General features: G+C 43.4%; 1 protein-coding gene and 1 long non-coding RNA gene across 4 annotated transcripts; one reads left to right on the top strand and one right to left on the bottom strand.

The window, feature by feature from the left end:
• Positions 1–32: 32 nt before the first annotated feature.
• Positions 33–25886, bottom strand: LOC147341995 (solute carrier family 22 member 6-like). Of its 3 annotated transcripts, none has more exons than XM_086384506.1 (8): positions 25207–25886; positions 16597–16700; positions 14260–14414; positions 12953–13121; positions 12474–12597; positions 12211–12314; positions 626–829; positions 33–288 (listed from the first exon to the last, which is right to left on the bottom strand). In XM_086384506.1, exons 1-8 carry the CDS (start codon positions 25573–25575, stop codon positions 219–221), a joined length of 1299 nt encoding a protein of 432 aa, XP_086240632.1. In that variant the 5' UTR covers positions 25576–25886; the 3' UTR covers positions 33–218. The 3 variants fall into 3 exon arrangements, with proteins under 3 accessions (XP_086240632.1, XP_086240634.1, XP_086240633.1); XM_086384508.1 differs by having other exon boundaries at positions 626–716; XM_086384507.1 differs by lacking the exon at positions 14260–14414 and having other exon boundaries at positions 626–716.
• On the top strand, positions 24792–26949 carry LOC147341994 (uncharacterized). The gene is made up of 2 exons (XR_015157831.1): positions 24792–25104; positions 26159–26949. It is a non-coding gene; the product is annotated as an uncharacterized LOC147341994 (long non-coding RNA).
• The last annotated feature ends 964 nt before the right edge of the window (positions 26950–27913 follow it).

Raw genomic sequence — 27913 nt, 5'->3', positions numbered from 1 at the left:
ATCTGAAAAAGAATATATATATAATGGAATCATTTTATGTGCGTAGCTGTTTTTAATGAAATGATAGGATGGGTCTGGCTGGGACTGGGGGCCCCGGGGAAGTATTCTCTGGAACCACAGGTCCAGTAGAGGCCCCGCCCATCCTCCCCTGGCTGCCGTTTCTCCTTCCCTCCTCCTGGTGTGGGGACGCAGGGACTCCGTCCACCCGCTGCCCCTGCTCAGTTCTCAGGAGGCTGGAGCGGGACCATCTGCTGCTCCTGCTGCTTCTGCCCCGATTTCTCTTTCCACCTACAGGGGAAGGAGAAGCGGGGTGTGGGAGTAGAGATGGGGGATCCTTTTTAGGTTTGTGCTCAGTTGTCCCACTTTATGTCCAAATCTCCCACTGTTTCCAAGAGTTGAGAGCCCCAGAAAGGATTCTAGGGGGCTCTGTCTATCTGTGAAAACAGGACCAGGGAAGCCAGAGGGCTGGATTCTGGCCTTGGCTCCACCAGAGTCTAGCTGAATGACCCCAACAAGTCCCCGGTCTCCCCTGGATCTGTTTTTTTTTCTTTTTTTTTTTTGTTAAATGGACTGGATCAAGGATTTGTGCGGTCCTAGAGCTCTGAGGGTGTGGGGGGAAGCCTACCTTCTCTCCAGGTCTTGCAGTGTGTTGGGCAGCGGCAGCCCCCGCGTCTCTGGCAGGGGGGCAGTGATGGGGCAGGCAGCCACGAGGACCCCTCCATAGATGAAAAGAGGCAGGGAAGGGTAGAGGTCAGAGGTCATGCCCACCAGCGGGCTCAGAATGCTGCCTATGTTCGCCAAGCAGTTTGTCACATTCACACCTCTCTGCCTGCAGGGAGGGAGAGCACCCCGGTGAGGCCAGTGAGGTCTGTGGGTGCCCTAACTCTGCCTGTCAATCGTGTTTTCTTCTTTCACATTCCTCCCTGGTGGCTCAGATGGTAAAGAATCTGCCTGTAATGCAGAAGACAGGAGCTTGACCCCTGGGTTGGGAAGATCCCCCGGAGAAAGGGAATGACAACCCACTCCAGTATTCTTGCCTGGAGAATTCCATGGACAGAGGAGCCTGGCGGGCTGCAGTCTATGGGGTCACAAAGAGTCGGACATGACTGAGCAACTAACACTTTCATTTGTTTTTCACAGGGATGCACTTACCCTGGCTGGCTAAAAGGAAAGTTGATAGTAACTGTTTTCAGGACCAAGAAGCCAGGGTTCCGGTTCCAATTTGAACTTACTGTATAACTGTGAACAAATCCCCAACCAACCTCTTCCCCAAGCTCCAGACACCATATCCAGCTTCCTACCCAACACCTTCATTTTGGGTGTCTAAAAGGCCCCTCAAATTTTATATGGCAAGAATTCTTCGTTTCTACCTCCACATCTGCTCTTCGCTCAGATTCCCCATCCTGGCACATCGATGGGCATGTCGAATGACCCAGTTGTTCAAGTATCTAGTAATCGTCCTGATGACTCCTGTTCCCTTATTTCCCCACATCTTTGGATGGCTCTTCCTTCAAAACACATTCAGAATCAGCTCCCTCCTCTCCATCTCCACAACCACTGCCCACCAGGCTGTGAAAGTGGTTAGTCACTCAGTCATGTCCTTGTGACCCCAAGGACAGTAGCCTGCCAGGCTCCTCTGTCCATGGGATTCTCCAGGCAAGAATACTGGAGTGGGTAGCCATTCTCTTCTCCAGGTTATCTTCCCAACCCAGGGATTGAACCCAGGTCTCCTGCATTGCAGGCAGATTCTTTACCAACTGAGCCCCTAGGGAAGCCCCAGGTTACGATGAGTCATTTTCACCTCTTGCCAGTGCCATTGCAGTAAGCTCCTGGCCGGTCATCCCATTTCTACTTTTGTTTTTTAAAAATTATTTTATTTGACTGTGATGGGTTTTAGTCATGACACTAGGGATCTTCGATCTTTGTTGCAGCTTGTGGGATCTAGTTCCCTGATCAGGGATCGAACCAGGGCCCCCTGCATTGGGAACACAGAGTCTTAGCTACTGGACCGCCAGGGGAGTTGCCCCATTTCTACTCTGGGCCCTTCTATTCCCAGTCTATTCTCCACGAGGAAGCCAAAGTGATCTTTATTTATTTTATTTTTAAAAATTGGATTATAGTTTCTTTGCACTGCTATGTCATTTTCTGCTGTACAGCAAAGTGAACTAGCTACATGTATATGTATGTCCTGTCCTTTTTGGATTTCTTTCCTATTTAGGTCATCACAGAACACCAAGCTGAGTTCTCTGTGCTATACAGGAGGTTCTCATTAGTTATCTGTTTATATATAGTATCGGTAGTGTAGGCCATTCAGGTATGACTTAAATCAAATCCCTTATGATTATACAGTGGCGGTAATGAATAGGTTCAAGGGATTAGATCTGATAGACTGCCTGAAGAACTATGGATGGAGGTATGTAACATTGTACAGGAGGCAGTGACCAAAATACTAAAGAAAAATCCAAGAAGGCAAAATGGTTGTCTTCTTTTGGAGGAGGCTTTACAAATAGCTGAGGAAAGAAGAGAAGTGAAAGGTAAAGAAAGGGAAAGATACATCCAACTGAAAGCTGAGTTCCAGAGAACATTGAGGAGAGATAAGAAGGCAAAACCAATACAATATTGTAAAGTAATTAGCCTCCAATTAAAATAAATAAATTTATATTTAAAAAAAAGAAAAAAAAAGAAGGGCTTCTTTAATGAACAATGCAAAGAAGTAGAGCCAAACAACAGAATGGGAAATACTAGAGACCTCTTCAAGAGAATTGGAGATATCAAGGGAACATTTCCTGGAAGGATTGACATGATAAAGCACAGAAATGGTAAGGACCTAACAGAAGTTGAAGAGATTAAACTCCTCAGTGGCCATGGTACTGAAAAGGTCAGTTTTCAATCCAACTCCAAAGAAGGGCAATGCCAAAGAATGTCCAAACTATCATACAATTGTGTTCATTTCAGATGCTAGGAAGGTTATGCTCAAAATACTTCAAGCCAGACTTCAGCAGTATGTGAACTGAGAACCTCCAGATGTACAAACTGGGTTCAAGAAACATAGAAAAACCAGAGATCAAATTGCCAACATTCGCTACATTAAAGGGAAAACAAGGGAATTCCAGAAAAACATCTGCTCCTGCTTCATTGACTAAAGCCTTTGACTGTGTGGATCACAAAAAACTGGGAAACTCTTAAAGAGACCACCTTACCTGTCTCCTGAGAAATCTGTATGTGGGTAAATAAGGAACAGTTAGAACTGGACATGGAACAATGGACTGGTTCAAAACTGGGAAAACAGTGTGTCAAGGCTGTATATTGTCACCCTGCTTATTTAACTTCTATGCAGAGTACATCATGTGAAATGCTTGGCTGTATGAGTCACAAGCTGAAATAAGATTGCCAGGAGAAATATCAACAACCTCAGCTATGCAGATGATGCTACTCTAATGGCAGAAAATGAAGAGGAACTAAAGAGGCTTTTGATGAGGGTGAAAGAGGAGAGTGAAAAAGCTAGCTTAAAACTCAACATTCAAAAAACTAAGATCATGGCAGCCAGTCCCATCACTTCATGACAAATAGAAGTGACAGATTTTATTTTCTTGGGCTCCAAAATCGCTGTGGACAGTGACTACAGCCATGAAATTAAAAGACGCTTGCTCCTTGAAAGGTAAGCTATGACAAACCTAGACAATGTATTAAAAAGCAGAGACATCACTGTGAACAAAGATCCATATGGTTTAAGCTATGGTTTTTCCAGTAGTCATGTGTGGATGTGAGAGTTGGATCATAAAGAAGGCTGAGCATCAAAGAACTGATTCTTTCAAACTGTGGTGCTGGAGAAGACTTTTGAGAGTCTCTTGGACTGCAAGGAGATCAAACCAGTCAATCCTAAAGAAAATCAACCCTGAATATTCATAAGGACTGATGGTGTTCAAACTGTGGTGCTGGAGAAGACTTTTGAGAGCCCCTTGGACTGCAAGGAGATCAAACCAGTCAATCCTAAAGGAATTCAACCCTGAATATTCATAAGAAGGACTCATGCTGAAGCATGATGCTGACATGAATTTGGGCAAACTCTGGGAGATAGTGAAGGACAGGGGAGCCTAGCATGCTGCAGTCCATGGGGTCCCAAAGAGTTGGACACGACTTAGTGACTGGATAACAACAAATAAAACCAATAGTGTATGTATGTCAACCCCAAATTCCCACAAAGTGATCTTTAAAAACTGTAACTCAGATCCTTACACCCTCTGCTTAAAATCACCAGTGATATCTCATCAGGCTAGAAAAAAATCTGACTTCTTTCTAAATTCCTATGTGATGTGTCCTGACTACCCAGTTCTTATCTTTCGCCCTATCCCTTTCTTTCCTCATTTATTCTTTACTGTTTGCCTTTGATCCTTACAGAGGAGACCCACCCAGATCACCTTATCTAAAGTACCAGCCTAGTCACTCTCTCTTTTTCTACATTTTTTTTTTGAACCCCAGAAGCAGAGGGTTGAGTTAATTATAAAGCTCAGTTCATGACCTTCACCCTCTATTATCATTTGTACTTGAAAGGCCTTTTTATTCCCCATCTTAATTGTTGAGTCCTTTTTATCAATATAATCATCATTGTTCAGTTGCTAAGTCATGTCTGATTCTTTGCAACCTCATGGACTGCAGCAGACAAGGCTTCCCTGTCCTTCACTATCTCCCAGAGTTTGCGCACACTGAATCCATTAAGTCAATGATGCCATCCAGCCATCTCATCCTCTGTTGCCCCCTTCTCCTGCCCTCGATTTTTCCCAGCATCAGGGTCTGGTCTTTTCTAGTGAATCGGCTCTTCACATCAGGTGGCCCATTGGAGCTTCAGCTTCAGCATCAGTCCTTCCAATGAATATTCATGGTTGAGTTCCTTTAGGATTGAGGGGTTTGATCTTGTTGCAGTCAAAGGGAGTCTCAACAGTCTTCTCCAGGACCACAATTCGAAAGCATCAACTCTTTGGCATTCACCCTTCTTTATGGTCCGACTGTGACATCCGTACATGACGACTAGAAAAACCATAGCTATAATATCGTTCTCCTCTCCCAATCCCTTCCTTGCCAAAGTCAACTTATTCTATCACGTTTGATATGCATTTTTTATTTGCATATGTTCTTGTATTGTTTCGTGTACAAATATTTTAATTTACCTAAATGGTATAAGTAATAGATCATTCTATTTCTCATTTCATTCAGCACTCTTTTTATTATTATTATTATTATTGGAGTATAATTGCTTTATAATGTTGTGTTAGTTCAACACTCTGTTTCAAAGGTATTTCCATGCCTATACGTTTACCTACTGTTGCACAGCCCTCCACAGCGGGCATCTCTCCATGGTTCACCTAAATGTCTAGACTGCTGCCCATCAGCCATGACCTCAAACAACACTGCAGTGAGTGTGCTCGAGCATGGATCATGTACGCATTCCTATGTGAAAAGTTCTCTAAGATGAAGCCCAAGAAGGGAGTGGTTAGGGCTGTGTGTGTGTGTGTGCTGCCAGTAGTTCTCTAGAATAGCAGCACCAACTTTCATACCCACCAGTGGTGCGTGTAGGTCACGTGGGGATTTAGGGGTTCCGTATTCTCTTGTGGCCACAACAGTTGGCATAATCCAGCTTTTTAATGTTGCCACTTTAATGTGTGCAAAGTGACAATCTCATTCTTCATGTAGTTAATCTTTTGGGTTTCATTGTCTATAAAATACCCATGTATTTATTTCTTTTGCAAAGTTTCTACTGGAATTCCTTCTCTTTCTTGTTGATTTGTAGGTGTTCCATAATGGCGACCCACTCCAGTGTTCTTGCCTGGAGAATCCCAGGGATGGGGCAGCCTGGTGGGCTGCCATCTACAGGATCGCACAGAGTCAGACACGACTGAAGCGACTTAGCAGCAGCATTTATATTTTTAATATTTGAACTTTTCAGTGTTAAATGTTGTAAAAACCTCCTCCCAATCTACCCTCTGTCTTTTAATATATATATATATATATATTTTTTGCTTGTGGCTTGCTTGTGGAATCTTAGCTCCCTGATTGGTGATTGAACCCAGACCCCAGCAGTGAAAGCGCCGAGTCCTAACCACTGGACCACTAGGGAATTCCTCTGTCTTTTAAATTTGTCCATTGCATCCTTCAATAAGCAGAAGTCCTTTTTGATATAATCGAATCAGTATAGTTGCCATATTTCTCTTTTCCTCTTCCTCTCCCTCCCCTTCCTTCCTCCTCCCCCGCCTCTGTCTTCATCTGATCCTTGTCTCCATCTGTATCTATTAGTTTCCAAGCCCTCTCATTAATTTTATTTGTTTCTTTTTGCACCAAGAAAGCCACAGACATACCATGGCTTTGTTATATGTCTTTATAGATGGTAGAGTGAGAGACTCCTCTTTGCTTTGTTTCAGAACTGACTAGCAATTATGGTCTTTTTTCTTCTTTATAAATTTTAGAATAATTTTTGGAGTTCCTAAAAATGATCTAATTGAAATTCTGATTAGATTCTGTTGAATTTCTATAAATTTCTAAAAGTTAACTTGACATCTTTATTATGTTATTCTAAACAAGAGTGTGGAATGTCTCCCCATTTACTAAGATAATCTTTATATCTTAAGAAGGTTTCAGAAAATTTCTCCATGGAAGTCTTGGGTGTCCTCTGTTAATTTCCTGGTAATATCTTGCTTTATGTGCTTTTCTGAATAGTGTCTTCATTTTCAAAGATTTTCTAGGTTATCTTCTGGATTTTTTCTCTAGATTACTGCTTCTAGGGTATAGCTTCTATGTTATTGCTCTTGACATTTGGTAATTTGATTTCGTAACCACCATCCTGCTAAACTGTTTTATTAATTTTGTTTATTGATTCTGGTGGTTCAGATGGTAAAGAATCCACCTACAAATTGGGAGACCTGGGTTTGATTCCTGGGTCAGGAAGATCCTCTGGAGGAGGGCATGGCAACCCACTCCAGTATTCTTGCCTGGAGAATCCCCATGGAGAGAGGAGCCTGACGGGCTGAAGTCCATGGAGTTGAAAAGAGTCAGACACGACTGAGCAACTAAGCACACACACATTGATTTTATTGGTTTATTTAGGGTGATGGTCATAATCTCTCTAAATAATGATGTTGTAAACACTTCTCTTTTAATTTTTATTTTTTAAGATTTATTTATTTTTGGCTGTGCTGTGTCTTTGTTGCTGCACTCAGCCTTTCTCTAGTTGTGGAAAGTGGGGGCTACTCCTTGTTGCAGTGGGGGTGCTTTTCATTGCAGTGGCGTCTCTTGTTTCAGAGAATAGGTTCTAGGTGTATGGGATTCCGTAGGTGTGGCTCATGGGCTTTAGTTGCTTCATAGCATGTGAAATCTTCCCTGACTAGGGATCAAACCCGTGTCCCCTGCACTGGCAGGTAGATTCCTGTCCATTGTACCACCAGGGAAGACACCAAATTTCTTATTTCTTTTTGTTTCTGAATACAGCAGTGTTGTCCAGGATCCCCAGTACTGTGTTAAGCAGTTGATTCTGAGATCAGAGAGAATGCACGTGACTTTCTTCCTCATGTGTAGCGCTTACTCAGGAGCTCTGCTTACCTCTCCGGGCTCCCAATTCCCAACTGCCCTTAGATGGTTGGCCTAGTTTTCCAGCTCCTTGGTGGAGATTTAAAAATACTTCAAGGATATTTAAAAATACTTTATATTTTGGGGGATTATTGTCGATGTTATTCTGTTACTTTAATGGAAATAGTCTTTTCCTCTCATTGATTTCCAGAAGTTCTTTATAAATGCTGTGTACAAATCCTTGTAAATACCTTCTTTTTCTCTTTTCACCTTGTTTATGGTGAAACAAATGGCCAGGAGAAAAAAAAAATCTAACATAGAAAAATTTATCAGTGTTTCTTTTTTGGTTAGCCTTTTTAAAGAATGTCTTCAGAAATCCTCCCCGCTTCAACAGAAATTAATTTTTCTTTAAGGTTGAAATATGGATTGGATTTTATTTATTTCTGATATAGGTAAATAGGTGTCCTGTTGGTGGTGGGTGGTTTAGTTGCTGTCATGTCTGACTCTTGCAACCCCATGGACTACAGCCCACCAGGCTCCTCTGTCCATGGGATTTCGCAGGCAAGGACAGTGGAGCGGGTCGTCATTTCCTTCTTCAGGGGATCTTCCCAACCAAGGGATCGACACTGTGTCTCCTGTGTTGCAGGCAGATTCTTTATTACCGAGCCACCAGGAAAGCCCAGATGTCCTGGTACTAGTTGTTCAATAGTCCAGGCTTTATCCAATCATCTGCAGTGTTTTTCCCAGTGGATCTGTTTTGGGGCTTGCTATTCTTTTCCATTGGACAGTTTGTCCCTTCCTGCTCTGGCATCCACTATCTCAATTACTACAATTTTATAGCCAGAATTTATAATATGTCTTAATTTCTGGTAGGGCACGTCCTTTCCCTCTGTCCTTTTTAAAAAATACCTTAGTTATACTTGGCCCACAGTACTTTTATATACATTTTAGAATTTACCTGCTGGTTTCTTGAAAATATCCATTGGGATTTTCATCAGAATTGCATTGAATTTATCAATATTGGAACCGTTGACATTTTAATATCAACTTATGTCAATTATGAGTTGACATTATGAGATTTCCTATCCCTGCACATAATACATTTATTTACATTTTCTTTAATATATTTTAATATATTTCAACATTTTTATTGATATAGGAATTGAAAAAAATCTCTTTTGGAAGAGTAGAGACTGCAATTGATTATTTATTTATAACATTGATTTATTTATTTGGCTGCACCAGGACTTAGTGCGGCACATGGACTCTTAGCTGAGGCTTGTGGGATCCGGTCCCCTGACCCAGGGTTGAACCTGGGCACCCTGCATTGAGAGGGTGGAGTCTTAGCCACTGGACCATCGGGGAAGTCCCTTGATCTTTCATTTATCGACCTTGTATCCAGTCACCTTGCCAAACTTTACTATGTCTAATAATTTTAGATTTTTTTTTTCTTATTTTTTCTTTTTTAATTTTTTAATTTTTTTTTTTTTTAAATTTCAGGTATACACGTATCAGGTATAAATTTTAGATTTTTATATGTATATTTTAAAATTAATTTTCACTGGAGTATAGTTGACTTCCGATATTATGTTTCTGCTATATGCAAAGAGAATCAATGAAGTTATACATATACATATATCCACTCTGTTTTAGATTCTGTTCTCATATAGGTCATTACAGAGTATTGAGTAGAGTTCCCTCTGTTGAACAGTAGGTTCTTATTAGTTATCTATTTTATATACAGACAGCTACATCCTCCTTAAGTAGTGATAGCTTTGATTTTTCCTTTCCAGTCCTGTTTCTTTTATTATTCTTATCCCAGGCACTGATCACACTCTCTAGGATGATGTTGAATAGAAAGGGAGATAGCAGGCACATTGGTCTTATTCCCAAATGTACAGAGAATGCTTCTGAAGTTTCACCATTAATAATAGTATTTGTTGTGGATTTTTGGTAGCTGTTTCTATCAAGTTAATTTTTTTTCTATTGTTGTTTTACTAAGACTGTTTTTAATGGATGTTAATTAAAATTTTTTTTTGATGTGAACCATTTTAAAAGTCTTTATTGGATTTTGCTTCTGTTTTATATTTTGATGTTTTGACTGTGAGGCATGTGGGCTCTTAGTTCCCTGACCAGGGATGGAACCCATATGCCCTGCATTGAAAGGTGAAGTCTTAAGCACTGCACCACCAAGGAAGTCCCTGGATGTTAATTTTTATTCAAGGTTTGTTTTTTTAAATTTTATTGGGATGATAATCTGTTAATGTGGTTATATCTATATCTATATATATTTTTCCATGCTCCATGACATGTGGGATCATAGTTCCTGACAGGGGATTGAACCTGTGCCCCCTGCAGTGGAAGCTCCAAGTCTTAGCCACTGGACTGCCAGGGAAGTCCTTAATGTATTTTCTAATGTAAAACTATCCTTGCTTTCTTGAGATCAACTCTCCTTGATCATGTATAATCTTTTTTTATACATCACTGAATTCATTTTTCTAATATTTTGTTTAGGATTTTTGTATCTGTTTATGAGTAACATTGGCCTGTTATCTTCATTTCATAACTAATCTCCTTTGGTTTCAGTATCACCTTGCTTCACAGAATGTAGTTGACATAGTTTTCCTTTTTCTCTGTTTTGGGGAATCATTTATATAACACTGGAAGGTTTGTTCCTTGAAAATGTGGTGGAACTCACTTGTATTAATATCTGGGCAGGGTGTTCTTTTGAGATGAGATTTTAAAGTTTATTATTCAAATTTTTAATTTATTCTAGAATTAGTTTTCCTATATTATTTTTACAAAGAATTTGTCAATTTAATCCAAATTTAGAATTTATCAGTATAGACTTGTTTGTAGATTTTTTGCATCTTTACTTACATAATTAAATTTTTGCATCTTAACTACTCTAGATCTATTGTTCAGTTTTTTATTCCCAATATTTATCCATGTCTAGTCTTTTAAAAAATTTATTATTATTACCAGGCATTTGCCCATTTCATTGGTATTTTCAAAGATTGACTTTTTGTTTTGACTTTCTTTCGTATATTTATTTTCTATTTAATCTATTTCTGGTACTATTATTATTTGTGTTTTATAGTTAAGATGACTGAACATTTAGACTAGTTACCTTTTATACCAGAGCCATATTCTTTTTGTTTTTTGGCTGCACCATGTGACCTGCAGGATCTTAATTCCCCAACCAGGGATTGAACCTGTTTTTACCTCATGTTTTTACCTCACAACAGGTCCTCTTCCCCTCCTTCCATTTCCCTGCTCTGTGTGTGTGTGTGTGTGCACTCACGTGTGTGTGTCCTCACACATCCAACTCTTTGTGACCCCCATGGACTGCAGCACACCAGGCTCCCCTGTACCTTCACTGTCTCCCAGAGTTGGTTCAAATTCATGTCTGTTGAATCAGTGATGCTATCTAACCATCTCATCCTCTGCCGCCCTCTAAGTTTTCCTTCAGAACAGTTATGGAAGTATGCAAATCAAGTGAGATCATGGTTATACTCTTGTCAACGGCAAACGACCCCCTTGCCAGGGACACATTGCATAGTATTTAGGAAGACATAGTGGCAGACAGCCTCCAGGATGGGCCCCTGCTAGCAGACCCACTCTAGAGATGCTCCTTGCTGGTGTGATGAAGTGAGCAGCCATGGTGGGAAAGTCCTTGTGAAAAACAGAGCAATCTCTAGAAGCTGAGGTTAACTCCCAGCTGATAGCCAGCAAGAAGCCTCAGCCCTTCAACTGCAAGGAAATAAGTTCAGGTAACAGCTGAAAAATCGATGCTTTCAAATTGTGGACTCTTGAGAGTCTTTTGGACAGCAAGGAGATCAAACCAGTCAATCCTTAAGAGATCAACTCTGAATATTCATTGGAAGGACTGATGCTGAAGCTGAAACTCCGATACTCTGGCCACCTGATGCAAACAGCTGACTGATTGGAAAAGACCCTGATGCTGGGAAAGATTGAGGGCAGGAGAAGGGGGCGACAGAGGATGAGATGGTTGGATGGCATCTTTGACTCAATGGACATGAACTTGAGCAAATTCCAGGAGATAGTGAAAGACAGGGAAGGCTGGTGTGCTGTGGTCCATGGAGTCGCAAAGAGTTGGACATGACTGGGCTACTGAACAACCTGGGTGAGCTTAGAAGTGGAGTCTTCTCGAGTTGAGTATCCAGATGAGAATGTGAAGTCCTAAGCTGAGAACTCAGCTAAGCTCTGCCTGGATTCCTGACCCATGGAAATGGTGAGCTAATAAGTGTGTGCTATTTCAAGCTGTTAAGTATGTATTTGTTACATGGCAATTAGAAGAATGCAGACTTCTTCAGGAGAACGTGAGAGCCTGTGATACAGAACTCTTAGGTCCAGAAGCTCAGGGCTTCTTGGGGTGGCTGCTTTTTTTTTTCTTCTCAAGGTCAGTGGTGCCGCTTGGCTGAGATGCAAGCTCAGGAGAGGAGGTAGAGCTGGGCTTTCTCTCTCTCCCTCAGCAGGTGGGGAGCCCTCTGAGTCTCCAGAATACCCATGTCCTTTCCCACTGGAGGCGGGGCTTCCCTCAGCCTCCCACCTACCCAGGATGTCCTGTTTTCCTCAGTCTGCTTATCTGCCCATCAGTTTGTCTTTTTCTTACATGAGTGGGGATGGACCTACCACAGTGGGACGATACAGAAGAAGAGCTGACGGAGAGCAGGGGAGCGCAGCATCTGCAGCATCGATGGCTGGGCTTGGCCCTTCTGCAGACTCATCTGGAGCAGCTGTTTGGATAGATGGGGCTCAGCACTTAGCTTCCCCTGGGGACCCCTCCCTCCACCCTCTTCCTGGGAAGCCCCAGACGACCTGGATTCTAGAATGGGGGGGGGCAGGTGGAGGAGCCCTGGTGGGGTATCACAGAGGGTCTTGGGAGGGGGTCTCACCTCCACACTCAGCTTGGCACCCTCTTTTTGCTTCCCATTGATCTGGGCCACTCTCTGCAGGGCCTTCAGGGTGAGGTCCAGGTTCCCCAAGGAGGAGTGCCAGAGGGCAGACTCTACGAAGAACCTGTGGGTGGGGTTTGGGGGTGGCATGAATTTAGCCTGAATTGACAGAGTTGTGGGTTTCTGAGAAAGGCACAGACCAGAGTGGGAAGACAGCTGGGAGGGGTGAAAAGAATCCTGGGCTGAGGTTAGGAGCTCTGGGTTCTACTTCAAGGATTATCCCTGTCTACTTGGGAGACCTGGGACAAGTCTTAGTCCTTTCTGGCCATGGTCTTCCTCACCTATCAGTGTGGACATTGATTCTTTTTGCTTTGCTCTGCTTTGATACTTAAGGAGGAAGGGAAGGGGTGTTCTAGGAGATGCTATATCCATCTGTGACTTATTTTGAGCACTCTACCTTACACTGAGGTCCCACTCACCTGGAGTAGACGAAGGTAATGAAGAGGGGCAGAGACACCAACAGCTGCAAGTGGCGCCAGTGGGGCAGAGTGTAAGCCATGCCAGCCAGGAAGAGTTGGCCTAGGCTGGGAACAAATCCTAATAGGAGGCCCAGACTTGGACGGGCATGGATGGGCAACCACTCCAGACCTGGGGAGAAGAGCAGAGCTTCGGTTGAAGTCGGTTGTGTGAGTATGTGTATATTTAGGGGGTGGAGGAGGAGCCTCACACTGGAGTGGAAGGGCTCATCTCGTGAGCTCAGTCCTGCTCTGCACCCCTAGGCCCCTCATTGGATAAGGTAAGGATGGTATGATATTTGGTTAGGTTCAGTGTGTGTGTGTGTGTGTAGGGATGGTCTAGAAGGTTCTGAATTCCTATGAATGCTCCTAATCAGTGTCACCAACCTCAACATTCATATTTCCTTGCTTCTCCCAAACCTCTTTTGACCTGCCTACAGCTGCTCCCTCTGCACTTCCTTCAACTCGTTTTAATTCAACAAGCATTTAGAGTTGAAGATCCTGTGCCATGGCCTTTGCTTGACCTGGGAAATAGAGATGAATGAGCCTTATGCTCAGGCCATTCTGCAGCACTTTCATTTCTTCCTAGGGGTCATACTCTGGCCTCAGGGACTTGTATATTCTTTTCTTTTTGTCTAGAACTCTGCCCAAGAACTTTACTTCCTCTCTTTCTGCCTCACATTTTGTGCAGTTCTGAGCTTAGATGTTACCACTTCTGGGGTGATTTCCTGGCTCCCCAAGTCCTGATTGAGCACCCCACTTCTGAACTCCCACATCATCCAGGATAGCCCCCATCCTCGCCTTTAGTAAACCAATTTGTAACTGCTTGGCAGCTCACCCAGTCTACTATTAACTCTTTAAGGTCATGGGTAGTGTCTTTTTGTTCACTTGTTTATCCACAGTGCTGGATGTGACACAATTAAATGCCTTTTGAAATTGTATTTAATAAACAAGTGTTGAATAAAAGATTCCCTGGCTTCTCTAAGCAACCCCACTCCAGTCTCTGAGTCTTTACTTAGTTCATCCTTACAATGATCCCTAAATACCTATAAATTCCAGCCCCAAATGATCAGAGCCACCAAAGAGGCCATGATCTTAATTTTTTTTTCTTGGAGCACTACCTACTCCAGGAAAGACCCAGATAGATCAGAATGGGCTGGGACAGGTACTCAGGGAAGGAGTTGAGGTTTGCATCTATCAGGTTCCCTGGGTCACTGCACCCTTGTGATTGAGGAGTCCCCATGAGCTGACCCTCCTGGGTTCCCGCTCACTCAGAATCATAGACGAGCTGCTGGCACCCGACACAGCCATGCCTGAGAGGAATCGGCAAATGCAGTAGGCTGAGAAGTTGAGGGCGAAGGCAGTGCAGGTCCCTGAGACCACTAACAGCAGGTAGCTCCAGGTCAGCACCTTCAGGCGGCCCAGCCTGTGAAAGGAGGGGAAACCTGGAAAGCACAATGCTTGCTCCCCTGTCCCGTGTCCCTGGCTGTCTCATCCTGATGCCCTGGGCAATCTAACAGGTGCTTGTGAGGCTGCCTGCATGTGACCATGGGGTAGATGCTGAGATGGGAGGTGGAGAATAATTGGGTGAAGGTTGGCATCTAGGGGACCTGTTGTTGGGAGGATCCTTGGATTGCTGCTGTCCAGGGTCCTGATGCATCTCAGCAAACCTCTGTGGAGGGAGTCACACGCCTTCATCAGAATCACAGGGGTGTGTTGAAAGCAATGCAGATACCAGAGCCCCACTTATGGCCTATCGCATATCTGGAAGGTATGCTAGAAACCTGATTTTTAACACGCTTCCAAGGTTTGGGAACTACTGCTTTGGGGTGTGGTTGAGTCTTTGACTGTTGGTTGATAGAAACAACCAACATTCCTGTTAGGAGACAGCCTTTTGTGATGTATTTTTAAATTGAGGTATTATTGACATACAGCAGTGAAATAGTTTCAGGTGTATAATATAATGATTCTATATTTGTATACATTGTGAAATGAGCACTACAATAAATCTACTTAAAGTCTATCACCATATATAGTTACCATGATTTTTTGTGTGTGTGATGAGAACACTTAAGATCTCACTTTGTGACTTTCAAATGCAATACAGGATTATTAAGCACAGTCATCATGCTGTACATTACATTCCCTTGACTTACTTATTTTGTAGCTTAAACGTGGTAACTTTTGACCTTCTTCACTCATTTTGGCCATCCCCTCCTCCCTGTCTCTAGCAACTACCAGTCTCTTCTCTGTATCCATGAGCTTGGTTTATGGGATTTTTATTTTTGGGAAACCTATGCAAGGTTTATACTTTTTCAAAATGGATTTGACTGTGGCTTATATTTTATGAATAATAAAGCTCATTTTGTGTCTTTGATCTGCTGTGACATAGTATTTTCAAATTTCATTAAAATTTTTAAAAATTTATTTATTTTTTAATTGAAGGATAATTGCTTTATAGAATTTTGTGGGTTTCTGTCATACATCAATAAGAATCAGCCATGGGTACACCCTCAAATTTTATTCTTTAGAAAACTGCCTCTTAATATTCATCCCATGGTTATTTTTATGGTCTCTGGCCTGGAAGACAGTCAAGGTTAGGGTAACGAACACTGAGTTGCAGGTACTAATTTAACCCTTATCACAGCCTCCATTTTATAGGTGGAAAAGCCATGTCTGAGAGAGGTGGCATAACCTTCTTGTGGTGCACAGTTGTGGCAGACCTGAGGCTGGTCCCTCACTGCTATTGATTGCCAGGTTTGTGTTTCTGTGACACTCACATGTCATACACAAGGCAGAAGTGGTGGGAAGCAATTTCTTCTGGGTGTCAGAAAATCTGGATTCTTGTCCTGCTTTTTCCACTTGTTAGCTGTGTGACTGTACTTTTTTTTAAAAAGTAAACATTAAATATTTACTTTAGGACTTCCCTGCTGGCACAGTGGATGGGAATCCGCCTGTTAAGTCCGCAGGGACTTGGATTCAATCTCTGGTACAAGAAGATGCCACATGCCGCAGACCAGCTAAACCCATGCGCCCCAACTACTGAGGCTGTGTGCTGCAGTGACTGAAACCCGAGTGCCTAGTGCCTGTGCTTCACAGCACAGAGTAGTTCCTGCTCTCTGCAGCTAGAGAAAAGCCCTCGAGCAGCAACAAAGACCCAGAGCAGATGGGAAAAAAAAAAGTACACAATCACAAAAGTAATGAATTACCATTAAAGTTCAAACAGTATAATAACAAAGAGTGAAAAGTTCTCTTCTTTCCAATCCCACTCCTCAAAACTAACAACATAATTTTCTGGGTTCCTTCTAAGCATCTTGGGCAAATTATCTGCATCCCTGAATCTCAGTGTCCTCATTAGTAAAATGCAGTTAATGGTAACATTCATGCTGGCTTCACAAGGGTATTGTGAGGAGGAACTGAAAGGAGGTGAACCTGAAAAGTGCTGATAGACAGTTGTGTGATTCCTACAGACCTTCCAGACATGGTCAGGCTTGGGTGGATCAGTTCTGTGTCCCTCTCTGGATTCACAGGGCTGCCAGTCTCCCCTCTGTGTCCAGCCTAGAGGGGCTATGCTGTTGCTCCTTGATTCAGGCTTGTTCATCACTGACCTGTCTGCCATGATCCCAGACATCAAGCTTCCGACCAGTATTCCTGCCATGAAGATGGACTGACTCAACTGCAGCAAAGTCTTGCGTGTACACACAAGGTCCCACTGTAAGGAAGGAAGAACTAGAGTCAAGGAGAGCCAGGCTGGCCCCACCACAGTCCACTCCATCCTTCCTGGTGGGCTGAGTATGTTGGATTGGGACCGGCACATAAGGAGAGCCTGCCTCCCTGAGTCACACAATCTTTCTTGCCATCTTCTCCTGGTGATAATGATTCAAGTGATTTCAAAACACGTAAGAGATATTTTTGGGAATGACTGAGTAGCCTGCTCCCCCTTTTCAAAGCACTAATCGCTAACCCTCTTTCAGGGCTCTTTAACCTGTCCCTCCTTGGGTGCAGCTGAAGAACACTGACAGAATTAAAAATCTGGTTCTTTTTCTTACAGATTTGGAAAAGGGACTCAGAGAAGCAAGGTTTGTAAGGACACTTAAAGCTGGGATGAGAGGGCCAAATGTGGAACAACGTGGAAGTGGAGTTGAGAAATCATGCGACAGAGAGAGAGTGGGAGAGGAGGAAAAAAAGAAGGGGAAGAGAGGCAGGGGGAGGAGGCGGAGGGGAGGAGGGGGAGAGGAGGAGGGCTGAGGGGAAGAAGGATGAGGAACCTGCTCAGAGAGATCAGGGTGACAGCACAGTGCCAGAGAGGTAGGGATGGAGAGTCCAGATGCGCTGGTTCTCCTCAACCTCCTGATTGTGGTCTCTCATAAGACTGGGCTCAAGTTCTTGACCTAGGGTTCTGTGAAATACCCTTGCATCCTTCCCTTAACTTTCCATAAGCAAGTCTGAGAGGGTGTAGTTATTTGCAATCTTGTGTAAGCAGCACTTGAATACCTTAACTAATAGTTTAACTTTTGTTGCTCTTTTTAATGAATATTAGAAAAAAGATTCCCATTTTAAAAGTACTTCATTTCGAGGTGGAGTAAAACATCTCTAGAACCTGGAGAAAAATCATACTGCTCACAGACGCCTCTAAAATTAAGTAAAGATGACAAATGAGTGTGGCATTTCATTTACAAGTAAGAGCTAATTTTTGTATACTTTTGAGTGAATTTTAAAACTCATTTCTTTCGCTAACAGAAAAAAGAAAAAGGAAAAGGGACTGGGATGACCAGGATGTTTAGGGAATGCTCCCTAGGGTGTATTAATATATCCAAATGAATTCATCCTTCAGGTATAATTGCTTGATAATCTTGATTTGATTGGAAAGAAGTCCTTATTTGTGAATTTAATTATTACTGTGGGACTATTAATACCCTGTGCACACACCACATGATATACAATTTGGGAAGCTGGCATTTGAACACTTTCTCAGAAGAGCAATGGACTTTCAGACAGAGTAAGAGAAATATCACTCTCTGTCACTTAATGCAGAATCTAAAAAAAAAAAAAAGAACAAATACATTTAACCAAATGAACAAAAAAAATGATACAAATTAACTTCTTTACAAAACAGAAAGAGACTTACAGACTGAGAGAAGGAGATTATGGTTACCGGGGAAAGAGGGGGAGGGCAGGGATAATTAGGAAGTTTGGGATGGGCATGTACACACTGCTATATTTAAAATGGGTAATCAACAAGGACCTACTGTATAGCACAGGAACTCTGCTCAGTATTATGCAACAACCTAAAGGGGGAAAGAATTTAAAGAAGAATAGATACAGGTATATGTATAATGGAATAAATTTGCTGTACAACTGAGACTAACACAACATTGTTAAATAGCCATGTGTGCACGCTCAGTCGCTTCAGTAATGTCTGACTCTTTGCGGCCCTGTGGACTGTAGACCGCCAGCCTCCTCTGTCCATGGGATTCCCCAGGCAAGAAAACCGGAATGGGTTACCATGTCCTCCTCCAGGGGACTTCCCTGACCCAGGGAACAAACCTGCATCTCCTGCATTGCAGGAGGATTCTTTACCCACTGAGCCATCTGAGAAGCCCTAAACAAACTGTGGAAAATTCTGAAAGAGATGGGAATACCAGACCACCTGACCTGCCTCTTGAGAAACCTGTATGCAGGTCAGGAAGCAACATGTTAGAACTGGACATGGAACAAGAGACTGGTTCCAAATAGGAAAAGGAGTTCGTCAAGGCTGTATATTGTCACCCTGTTTATTTAACTTATATGCAGGGTACATCATGAGAAATGCTGGGCTGGAGGAAGCACAAGCTGGAATCAAGATTGCCAGGAGAAATATTAATAACCTCAGATATGTAGATGACATCACCCTTATGGCAGAGAGTGAAGAACTAAAGAGACTCTTGATGAAAGTGAAAGAGGAGAGTGAAAAAGTTGGCTTAAAGCTCAACATTCAGAAAACTAAGATTATGGCATCCGGTCCCATCACTTCTTGAGAAATAGATGGGGAAACAGTGGCTGACTTTATTTTTTGGGGCTCCCAAATCACTGCAGATGGTGACTGCAGCCATGAAATTAAAAAACGCTTACTCCTTGGAAGGAAAGTTATGACCAACCTGGACAGCATATTCAAAAGCAGAGATATTACTTTGCCAACAAAGGTCCGTCTAGTCAAGGCTATGGTTTTTCCAGTAGTCATGTATGGATGTGAGAGTTGGACTGTGAAGAAAGCTGAGTGCCGAAGAATTGATGCTTTTGAACTGTGGTGTTGGAGAAGACTCTTGAGAGTTCCTTGGACGGCAAGAAGATCCAACCAGTCCATCCTAAAGGAGATCAGTCCTGGGTGTTCATTGGAAAGACTGATGTTGAAGCCGAAACTCCAATACTTTGGCCACTTGATGCGAAGAGCTGACTCATTTGAAAAGACCGTGATGCTGGGAAAGATTGAGGGCAGGAGGAGAAGGGGGCGACAGAGGATAATATGATTGGATGGTATCACTGACTTAATGGACATGGGTTTGGGTGAACTCCAGGAGTTGGTGATGGACAGGGAGGCCTGGCGTGCTGTGATTCATTGGGTCGCAAAGAGTCGGACATGACTGAGCGACTGAACTGGAATATAAAATGAAAAGTGAAAAAAAGCAATGGACTTTATTGCTGTTTTATTCAAATAACTACTTTTCTGTAATTCTATGTGTTATCTGATATAACTTTTATTTAAAAAAGATTTTAGGGTTTTGTCAAACTGGGACTTCATTTTAATAGTCCTTATTGGAAACTGGTGAATAGAATACAACTGTGGAGATGGAGACGCATTGTAGGGAGGAGTTAGGAATAAGATAGACTGGAACTGAGGAATGGAAGGATGAGAAGCAAGAGAGTGTAGGAAAGAGGAGAGAAGTCAGAGAAGTGCTGGAGGAGGGGAGGATTAGGAGTGCGGGATTAGAAGACACAGACTATTGTGTACAGGATGGATAAACAACAAGGTCCTGCTGGATAGCATGAGGAACTCTATTCAATATCCTGTTATAAACTGTAATAGAAAAGAATATGAAAAAGAAGATATATATATGTGTGTGTGTGGGTGTGTGTGTGTGTGTAACTGGATCACTTTGTTATACAGCAGAAATGAACACAAGTACACTATGAAGTACATTGTAAATCAACTGTGAGTGATAGTTGCTCAGTTGTGCCCGACTCTTGGTGATCCCATGGACTGTACCCGGCCAGACTCCTCTGTCCATGGAACCCTCCAGGCAAGAATACTGGAGTGTGTTGCCATCTCCTTCTCCAGGGAAATCAACTGTACTTCAATACAATTTTAAAAATAGATTTATCAATTTTAGAGAAAATGGAAAAATAAGGATTTGTCAAATAACAAAAGAAGTCAGAGGAGTGAGAAGAGAACACAATTTGTATGCAGCCTAGTGATGAAATCTGGGTGTAGTTCAGAATAGAAACTGATAAATGAATATGGAATATGTAGTCAGAAAGAATTTATCTGCCTCTGCTTTGCCCTAAGGTACTTGTCGTCTGTGAAAGCAACAGTTCAAGGGGTTATATCACCTTAGGGTGAGCACAGACTTTTACTATATATGTTCTCTTCATGTGCACCTGAGGCTCTTGAGGCTCATATACCTCTGTGTGCTCCTGGGCCTCATATATATATGTATACACACACACACACACACACAGTTGAGTAAACTCCGGGAGCTGGTGCTGGACAGGGAGGCCTGGCGTGCTGCGATTCATGGGGTCGCAAAGAGTCGGACACGACTGAGTGACTGAACTGAACTGATACAGTGCTTTATATATATATGCCAAAGCTTATTTACATTGTACCTCACAGTATGCTTATGTTCATTTCTGCTGTATAGCAAAGTGATCCAGTTACACACACATGTATTTCTCTTTCATATTCTTTTCTATTATGGTTTATCACAGTATATTGAATATAGTTCCCTGTGCTATACAACAGGACCTGTTGTTTATTCGTCCCTAAGGAACCAAAGCATAGGAATGGGTAGTCGTGGATTTGAGGGAGACTCAGAATTGCTGTCTAGGACAGCTCTGCACTGCTAACTTGATAAAGCCTGTGATAAATGAAAGATGCTGTGAGACTGGCCTCAGGGGAAAGAAAAAGAGAAAACGAATGGCAGCGGGGCCAGGAAGTAGAGCCATGAAATGGTAACTGCTGTTCAACTGCGGAACAGAAGTGAAAGGCGGACTCAGGCCGGCCGTTCATAGTAACTCAGGCCCTCCCTGCGCTGTAGTCATTGGATCTGGAGTGGGCACCCGACCCAGGTCAGAAAATGTCTTTCCCAGAATTTTTCAAAGTTGAAGCAGAGAGGCGTTCCCTGCTGGTTCAGTGAGTGATAAAGAATCTGCCCGCCAATGCAGGAGACATGACTTTGATCCCTGGTCCTGGAAGATCCCACGTGCTTTGGAACAACTAAGCCTGTGCGCCACTACTATTGAGCCTCTGGTGTAGAGCCTGGGAGCCGCAACTACTGAAGCCCTGGCCCCATAGAACCTGGGCTCAGCAACAAGAGAAGCCACCGCAGCGAGAAGCCTTTGTGCCACAGCTAGAGAGGAGCCCCTGCTTGCTGCAGCTAGAGAAATGTCCGCACAGCAATGAAGACCCAACACAGTCAAAGGTAAATAAATAAAATTATTCAAACAATTTTTAAAAAGGTGAAGCAGAGAGACAGTTATTAGAAGTGAGCCCAGAATGGGCAGTGGCAATGTTAAACGAAGCATCTGTGTCATAGTTACATGCCCATCATGCAGAGAACAGATGAACGCCAACAAAGGTCTTGCACACATGGCCCTGGTTCCCATGGGCTCTAGAGCCAGCTCTGCCTTTGTTTGTCTTGTGGTTGGGTTATGGGAACCTTTATACCCTCTTTTCATGCTCAGATTAGTTTGAGTTGAATTGCAGCCACTAGCAAACAGGAGTCCTGACTCATACAGTTCAGATAGAAGCTGCCAATTATTTAGTTCAGTTCAGTCACTCAGTGTCCGACTCTTTGCGACCCCATGGACTGCAGCACGCCAGGCCTCCCTGTCCATCACCAAGTCCCAGAGTTTACTCAAACTCATGTCCGTTGAGTCGGTGATGCCATCCAACCATCTCATCCTCTGTTGTCCCCTCCTCCTCCCGCCTTCAATCTTTCCCAGCATCAGGGACTTTTCAAATGAGTCAGTTCTTCATATCAGGTAGCCAAAGTATTGGAGTTTCAGCTTCAGCATCAGACCTTCCAATGAACAGCCAGGACTGATCTCCTTTAGGATGGACTGGTTGGATCTCCTTGCAGTCCAAGGGACTCTCAAGAGTCTTCTCCAACACCACAGTTCAAAAGCATCAATTCTTCAGCACTCAGCTTTCTTTATACTCCAGCTCTCACATCCATACAAGATTACTGGAAAAACCATAGCTTTGACGAGAAGGTCCTTTGTTTGGAAAGTAATGTCTCTGCTTTTTAATATGCTGTCTAGATTGGTCATAACTTTTCTTCCAAGGAGCATACTCAGGATATTTTAATTCAGAAGGAAATAGGAGGGGACTTCCCTGGTGGTCCAGTGATTAAGAATCCACCTTGCAATGCAGGAGATGCACATTTGATCCCTGGTCGGGAAGCTAAGATCCCACTTGCCTTGGAGCAAATCAGCCAGTGTGCCATAAATATTGAAGCCTGCTTGCTGCAACTAGAAAGTCCGTGCGTGTGCTGCAAAGAAAGATCTCGCGTGATACAACTAAGACCTGACTTGGCTAAATAAATAAATACTAAAAAAGAAAATAAGGAGAAGAGCTCAGGTAGGTTTTTTTTTTTTTTAATTATTATAACCCAAAGCTAGCATCTTATTTCTTATTATACTAATTTTTTTTGCTTTTCATTCAGAGGGATGAAGTATCCCTTTGGGATACAGGGCCCTTTAGGAGTTCTTTCCAAGGGGCAAGCTGGGACCTGTCTTCCTCAGGAGACCTGTGCTGCTGTGCCTACTAGATATAGCCATGTGGCCTGGGTGGAGCATCTTCATTGAGACTAATCTTCTTGCTTAAGCAACCCTTGGTAACTTGTGGGCTATTGCATTTGCTTCACAACTCAAAAGGTCCAGCTTCACACTGGGCTATACATGTAAGCTGCCTATTATCCTAATGAAGTGTTTTCTGGTGCAGCCTTTGGCATTATTGGCCCAAGGAAGAGTTATCCTGGCTGTGTTCATTAAAATATTGTGGACATTGGTCCCACACACAGTACCTGTTGGAAGAGGACTGGATTATTCTTGGCCTCTCCCCACAACTCAGGAAAATTGTAGGCATCTGGCTTTGTCAGTCACCGAAACTGATGAGAAGATGACTACTAACTCTCCATTTAGAAGGAAAGCTAAGGTGCTCACTCACCCAGATTCTTTGCTTCAGATGGCAAGGAATCCAAATAAATTTGAGCTTCTGATCACACTGCCTGCTGTTTTGAACAGAAGAACAACAGCAAGGTTGATATTAATAGTTCCTGGAGTATTGTCGAACTTGGAAAGCAGGGTGCAGAGTTTTAAGAAGGGAAACGGGAAAGCAGAATTGGAGGGATTGATAGCATACAAGTTAAGGTGGGCGGAAGAGGATGTCTCAGAATTTGGGTGGAGGCTGGAGAATAAGGAAGGCATTCCCCCTCAGCCATGCCAGGAGGGGATGGCTTATGACGCTCAGAGGGAGGAGGACTAGCCATCCTTACTTACCTTGTAGTTCTGTGTGTTGGGTCTGGCTAGTGGGAAGTATGGCTTAACTCCTACCACTTTCAGACTGATGCTGCATCAGGTAGGTCTGGAGACTGTGCTCACCCACAGCCCCTTCTGCACAGCCCTGATTACCAGGCAAGGGGCCACATAATCCCACTATTTTGTCCCTTGGTGTGATGATTAGATTAAATGTGGACACCTGAGCCAATTGCAGGATTGTGACGGGGGCTACTCATCAATGTGTTGGGTTGAGCCAATCAGAGCCTTTTCTAAGAATTTGAATTAAGATTTACGGAAATGTTCTGGCTGGTGAGTTCATGTGATTCTTTGCGACCCCATGGACTCTAGGCCCCCAGGCTCCTTTGTCCATGGGCATTCTCCAGGCAAGAATACTGGAGTGGGTTGCCATGCCCTTCTCCAGGGGATCTTCCCAATCCAGGGATCGAACCTGCACCTCTTATGTCTCCTGCATTGGCAGCAGATTCTTTACCACTAGTGTTACCTGGGAAGCCCCTTCGGTTGGTGGTGGGCCCTAAATCTGAGAGGTAATGGGGCAGAGCTGGGATCAGCAGTCGTCTTACGAGATGAGCACATAGACGAAATGGGTCGAGAGGAGAGTCATAGAGTGAGTGTATAGTGATGCCTCTGGAGCTCCAATCCCTGGTTCCAGTTGCCATGAAGCCTGGACACGCTTTGTTTCCTGCCCTTGGATTTCCTGAAATCCCTTTCCTCATGAGCTGACTGGAGACAGCTTCTCTTTCTTGCAACCAAAAGACCATTGACTAGAACAGATGTTAAGAGCACGATCCATGCGACAGCTACAGAGTGCAGAATTCAGCCGGATGAACCATTTAGCAGGCCAGGGAGACTCTACAATCGACTGTGTGTGTGTTTCGGGGGAGGGGTGTTAAATCACTAGAGATGAAAGGACCCTCCCCCTCCCCATAACCCTGTTCTCTTTCCCATCTTAGTTCCTTGGCTGCTCTCCATCTCCTGGCCCCAGCTGCTGAGAGCTATTTCTAGACGAAGTCAGGAAATTGTTTTTGTCTCTAGGACTCTGAGCCCAGAATCCCCTGCTCAGGAATATTCTCTTTGCCCTCCACTCTCTGCTTGCCTCCTTTCTCCACCTCTCTGTACCACTCCCACACCTTCCTACTCTCAGGGAAACCAAAGTAGACTATTGAACTCCAGCAGCAGTATCTCTCTCTCTCTGGGGGAGGTTGGAGGGGCAGGGAACAGCTTTCTGCAAGGCGTTCCATAACCTTCTCTACCAGGAAGACCTCAATTCCAACCCCTGTTTTCTGTCCTGCATTTTGGGCAGAACGCTTCATAGCTCCAGGGTCTTTGGACAAATTCAGGTCAGGTTTGCACAGTCTGTGTGTGTGTGTGGGTATGTGTGGGGATGGTAAGATGGGGACACAGGGGTTGGGAGAAGAAGCTGGGGGCCCAGGGCTCCTCACCTCAGTGACGATGGTGGAAGGGAAGGTGCTGTTGTCGTAGATCCAGCCGTGGGGGCAGGGCTCTATGGCCCCTGTGCCGTTGGTCTCTGTGCCATTGGGAAAGGGCGGTCCCCGCTGGGGGGAGGTGAAGAGGAGGCAGGACTCGGGCCGCCCCTGCCCATCCCGGGGCAGCCAGGCCTCCAGGTCCCCGTCCTCACTGAGGTTGGTGTCGGCAGGTGGGCGGCAGTGGTGGGTGGGGATGGCGGCGGTGAAGTTCTGCAGGGTGTTGTGCAAAAACGTCAGGAGCAGGGGCAGAGTCAACAGAATCACCTGGATCTTCTGGAAGCGGCCGACTCCCCCCAACTGCAGCAGGATGTCATTGAAGGCCATGGGGTAGGACCTCGCAGGGGCCTGGGAGTGGAGGCCTGTTGCTCCCACAAACTGTTTCCAGGTTTTTGGTGCAGGGGGGAGGAGACAGGCTGTTCTTTGTCTTCTCAGTTCATCAGTTCCTGGTTCTGCTGTGGCCTTAAGTCACCCGAACTAAAAACTAGTGTTTATAACTTTTTTAGAGGTACCAAGTTAAACTGTGACTTGAAAGTAAGGCGATGAATTATTAAGACTCGTCGGGTCAATGATTTGTTCCAGGGGACCTTAAGGGCAGCTAAAGTTAAATTGGCCACATGGCCAAAAAAAAAAAAAAAAAAAGAGGGAACCCTCATCAGAGGTAATGTCAACGGTGCTTCTTTTCTCATCGTAATACAATCCACTCCCAGTTTTTCTTCTTCCCTCAATTGTAACAGCTAAAACCAAGGAAATGTCCACCACAGTCTATCCCATTATCTGTTTAACCATCCTCAAGCCAGGGGCAAAAAAGCTTCATTGAGACTGAGTATATACAATAAAATGCATCAACTTGGGAACCTCATTTTGACAAGTTTTAACAAACTTACACAGTCATGTTGTTGTTTTTCAGTCGCTCAGTTGTATTTGACTCTTTGTGACCCCATGAACTGCAGCATGCGAGCCTTCCCTGTCCTTCACCATCTCCTGGAGTTTGCTCAAACTTATGTTCATTGAGTCGATGATGCTACCGAACCATCTCATCCTCTGTTGTCTCCTTCTCCTCCTGCCTTCAGTCTTTCCTGGGATCAGGGTCTTATCCAATGAGTCGCCTCTTCACATCAGGTAGCCTAAGTATTGGAGCTTCAGCTTCAGCATCAGTCCTTCCAATGAATCTTCAGGGTTGATTTCCTTTAGGATTGACTGGTTCGATCTCCTTGAACTTTCAAGAGTCTTCTCCAACACCACAGTTCAAAAGCTTCAATTCTTTGATGCTCAGCCTTCTTGATGATCCAACTCTCACATCCATACATGACTACTGGGAAAACCATAGCTTTGACTATATGGACCTTTTCTTCTTTTTTCTTCTGATGCTGAAACGGGACAAAAACATTACAATAAAAGAAAACTGGGAACTTCCCTGGTGGTACAGTGGGTGGCAGTCTGCCTGCCAATTCAGGGGACAAAGGTTTGGTCCGTGGTCCAGGATGATTCTATGTGCCTCGGAGCAATTGTGCCCTTACGCCACAACCACTGAGCCTTAGAGCCTGTGCTCTGCAACAAGAGAAGCCACTGCAATGAGAAGCCTATGTACCACAACGAAGAGCAGCCCCCACGGGCTGCAACTAGAGAAAGCTCACATGCAGCAATGAAGACCTAGCACAACCAAAAAAATAAAATGAATAAAATAACAAAAAAAGAAAACTAGAGACTGATATCCCTTATGATAAATGCAAAATTCTTACCATAGTTTTTATCAAATTTAAGTCAGCAATATATAAACAGGATAATGTATCTTGACAAAGTATCTCTTATCCCAAGAATGCAAAACTGATTTAACATTAAAAAACTCAATTAATATAATTCATCATATTAGTAGACTAAAAAAAGAAAAAATATATGATCATCTCAATAGACACGGAAAGGTCTTTTGACACAACAACATCCATGACATTAATACAACTTCTCAGCAAACCTGGAACAAAAGGGAATTTCTTCAAATTGATGAAGGACAGCTATGGGAAAACTGTAGCCAACAATCAAATTTAATTGTGAAAGACTAAATGCTTTCTTCCTAAGTTTAGGAAGGAAGCAAGAATATTTACTCTCACCACTTTTATTCAACATTGTACTGAAGGTTATAAGCAGTGTAATAATTCTGTATAATGGCAACAGACAATTGCAGTTGAAATGAAATATCATTAATAATTGCAACAGGGAACTGTGCTCAGTGTAATGTGACAGCCTGAATGGGAGGGGAGTTTGGGGAAGAATGGATACATGTACTCGTATGCCTGAGTCCTTTTCCTATCGATCTGAAACTATCACAACATTGTTAGTGGGTTATACTCCAAAGTAAAGTAGAAAGTTAAAAAATAATTCCATAAAGTATGATTTGTTTAGGTATAAAATTGGTAAAATATGTGCAAGATCTATACATTTAAAAGTGCAAAACATTGCTTAGAGAAATTAAAGAAGATCTTAAAAAATGGAGAACTATATCATGGATTGGAACACTCAATACTGTGAAGATAGGGGTGAGGTGGGAGGGAAGCTCAAGAGGAAAGTGTATATGTAAACTTACGACTGATTCACATTGTTGTGTGGCAGAAACCAACACAGCATTGTAAAGCAATTATCCTCCAATTAAAAATAAACGTAAAAAAAA

Source organism: Bos grunniens, chromosome 29, assembly GCF_055505025.1.
Source record: "Bos grunniens cultivar Pamir isolate PY7600 chromosome 29, Bosgru_T2T1.0, whole genome shotgun sequence".
In the NCBI taxonomy this organism is placed as follows: Eukaryota; Metazoa; Chordata; class Mammalia; order Artiodactyla; family Bovidae; genus Bos; species Bos grunniens.
This window is presented reverse-complemented; position numbering and strand designations above follow the sequence as displayed.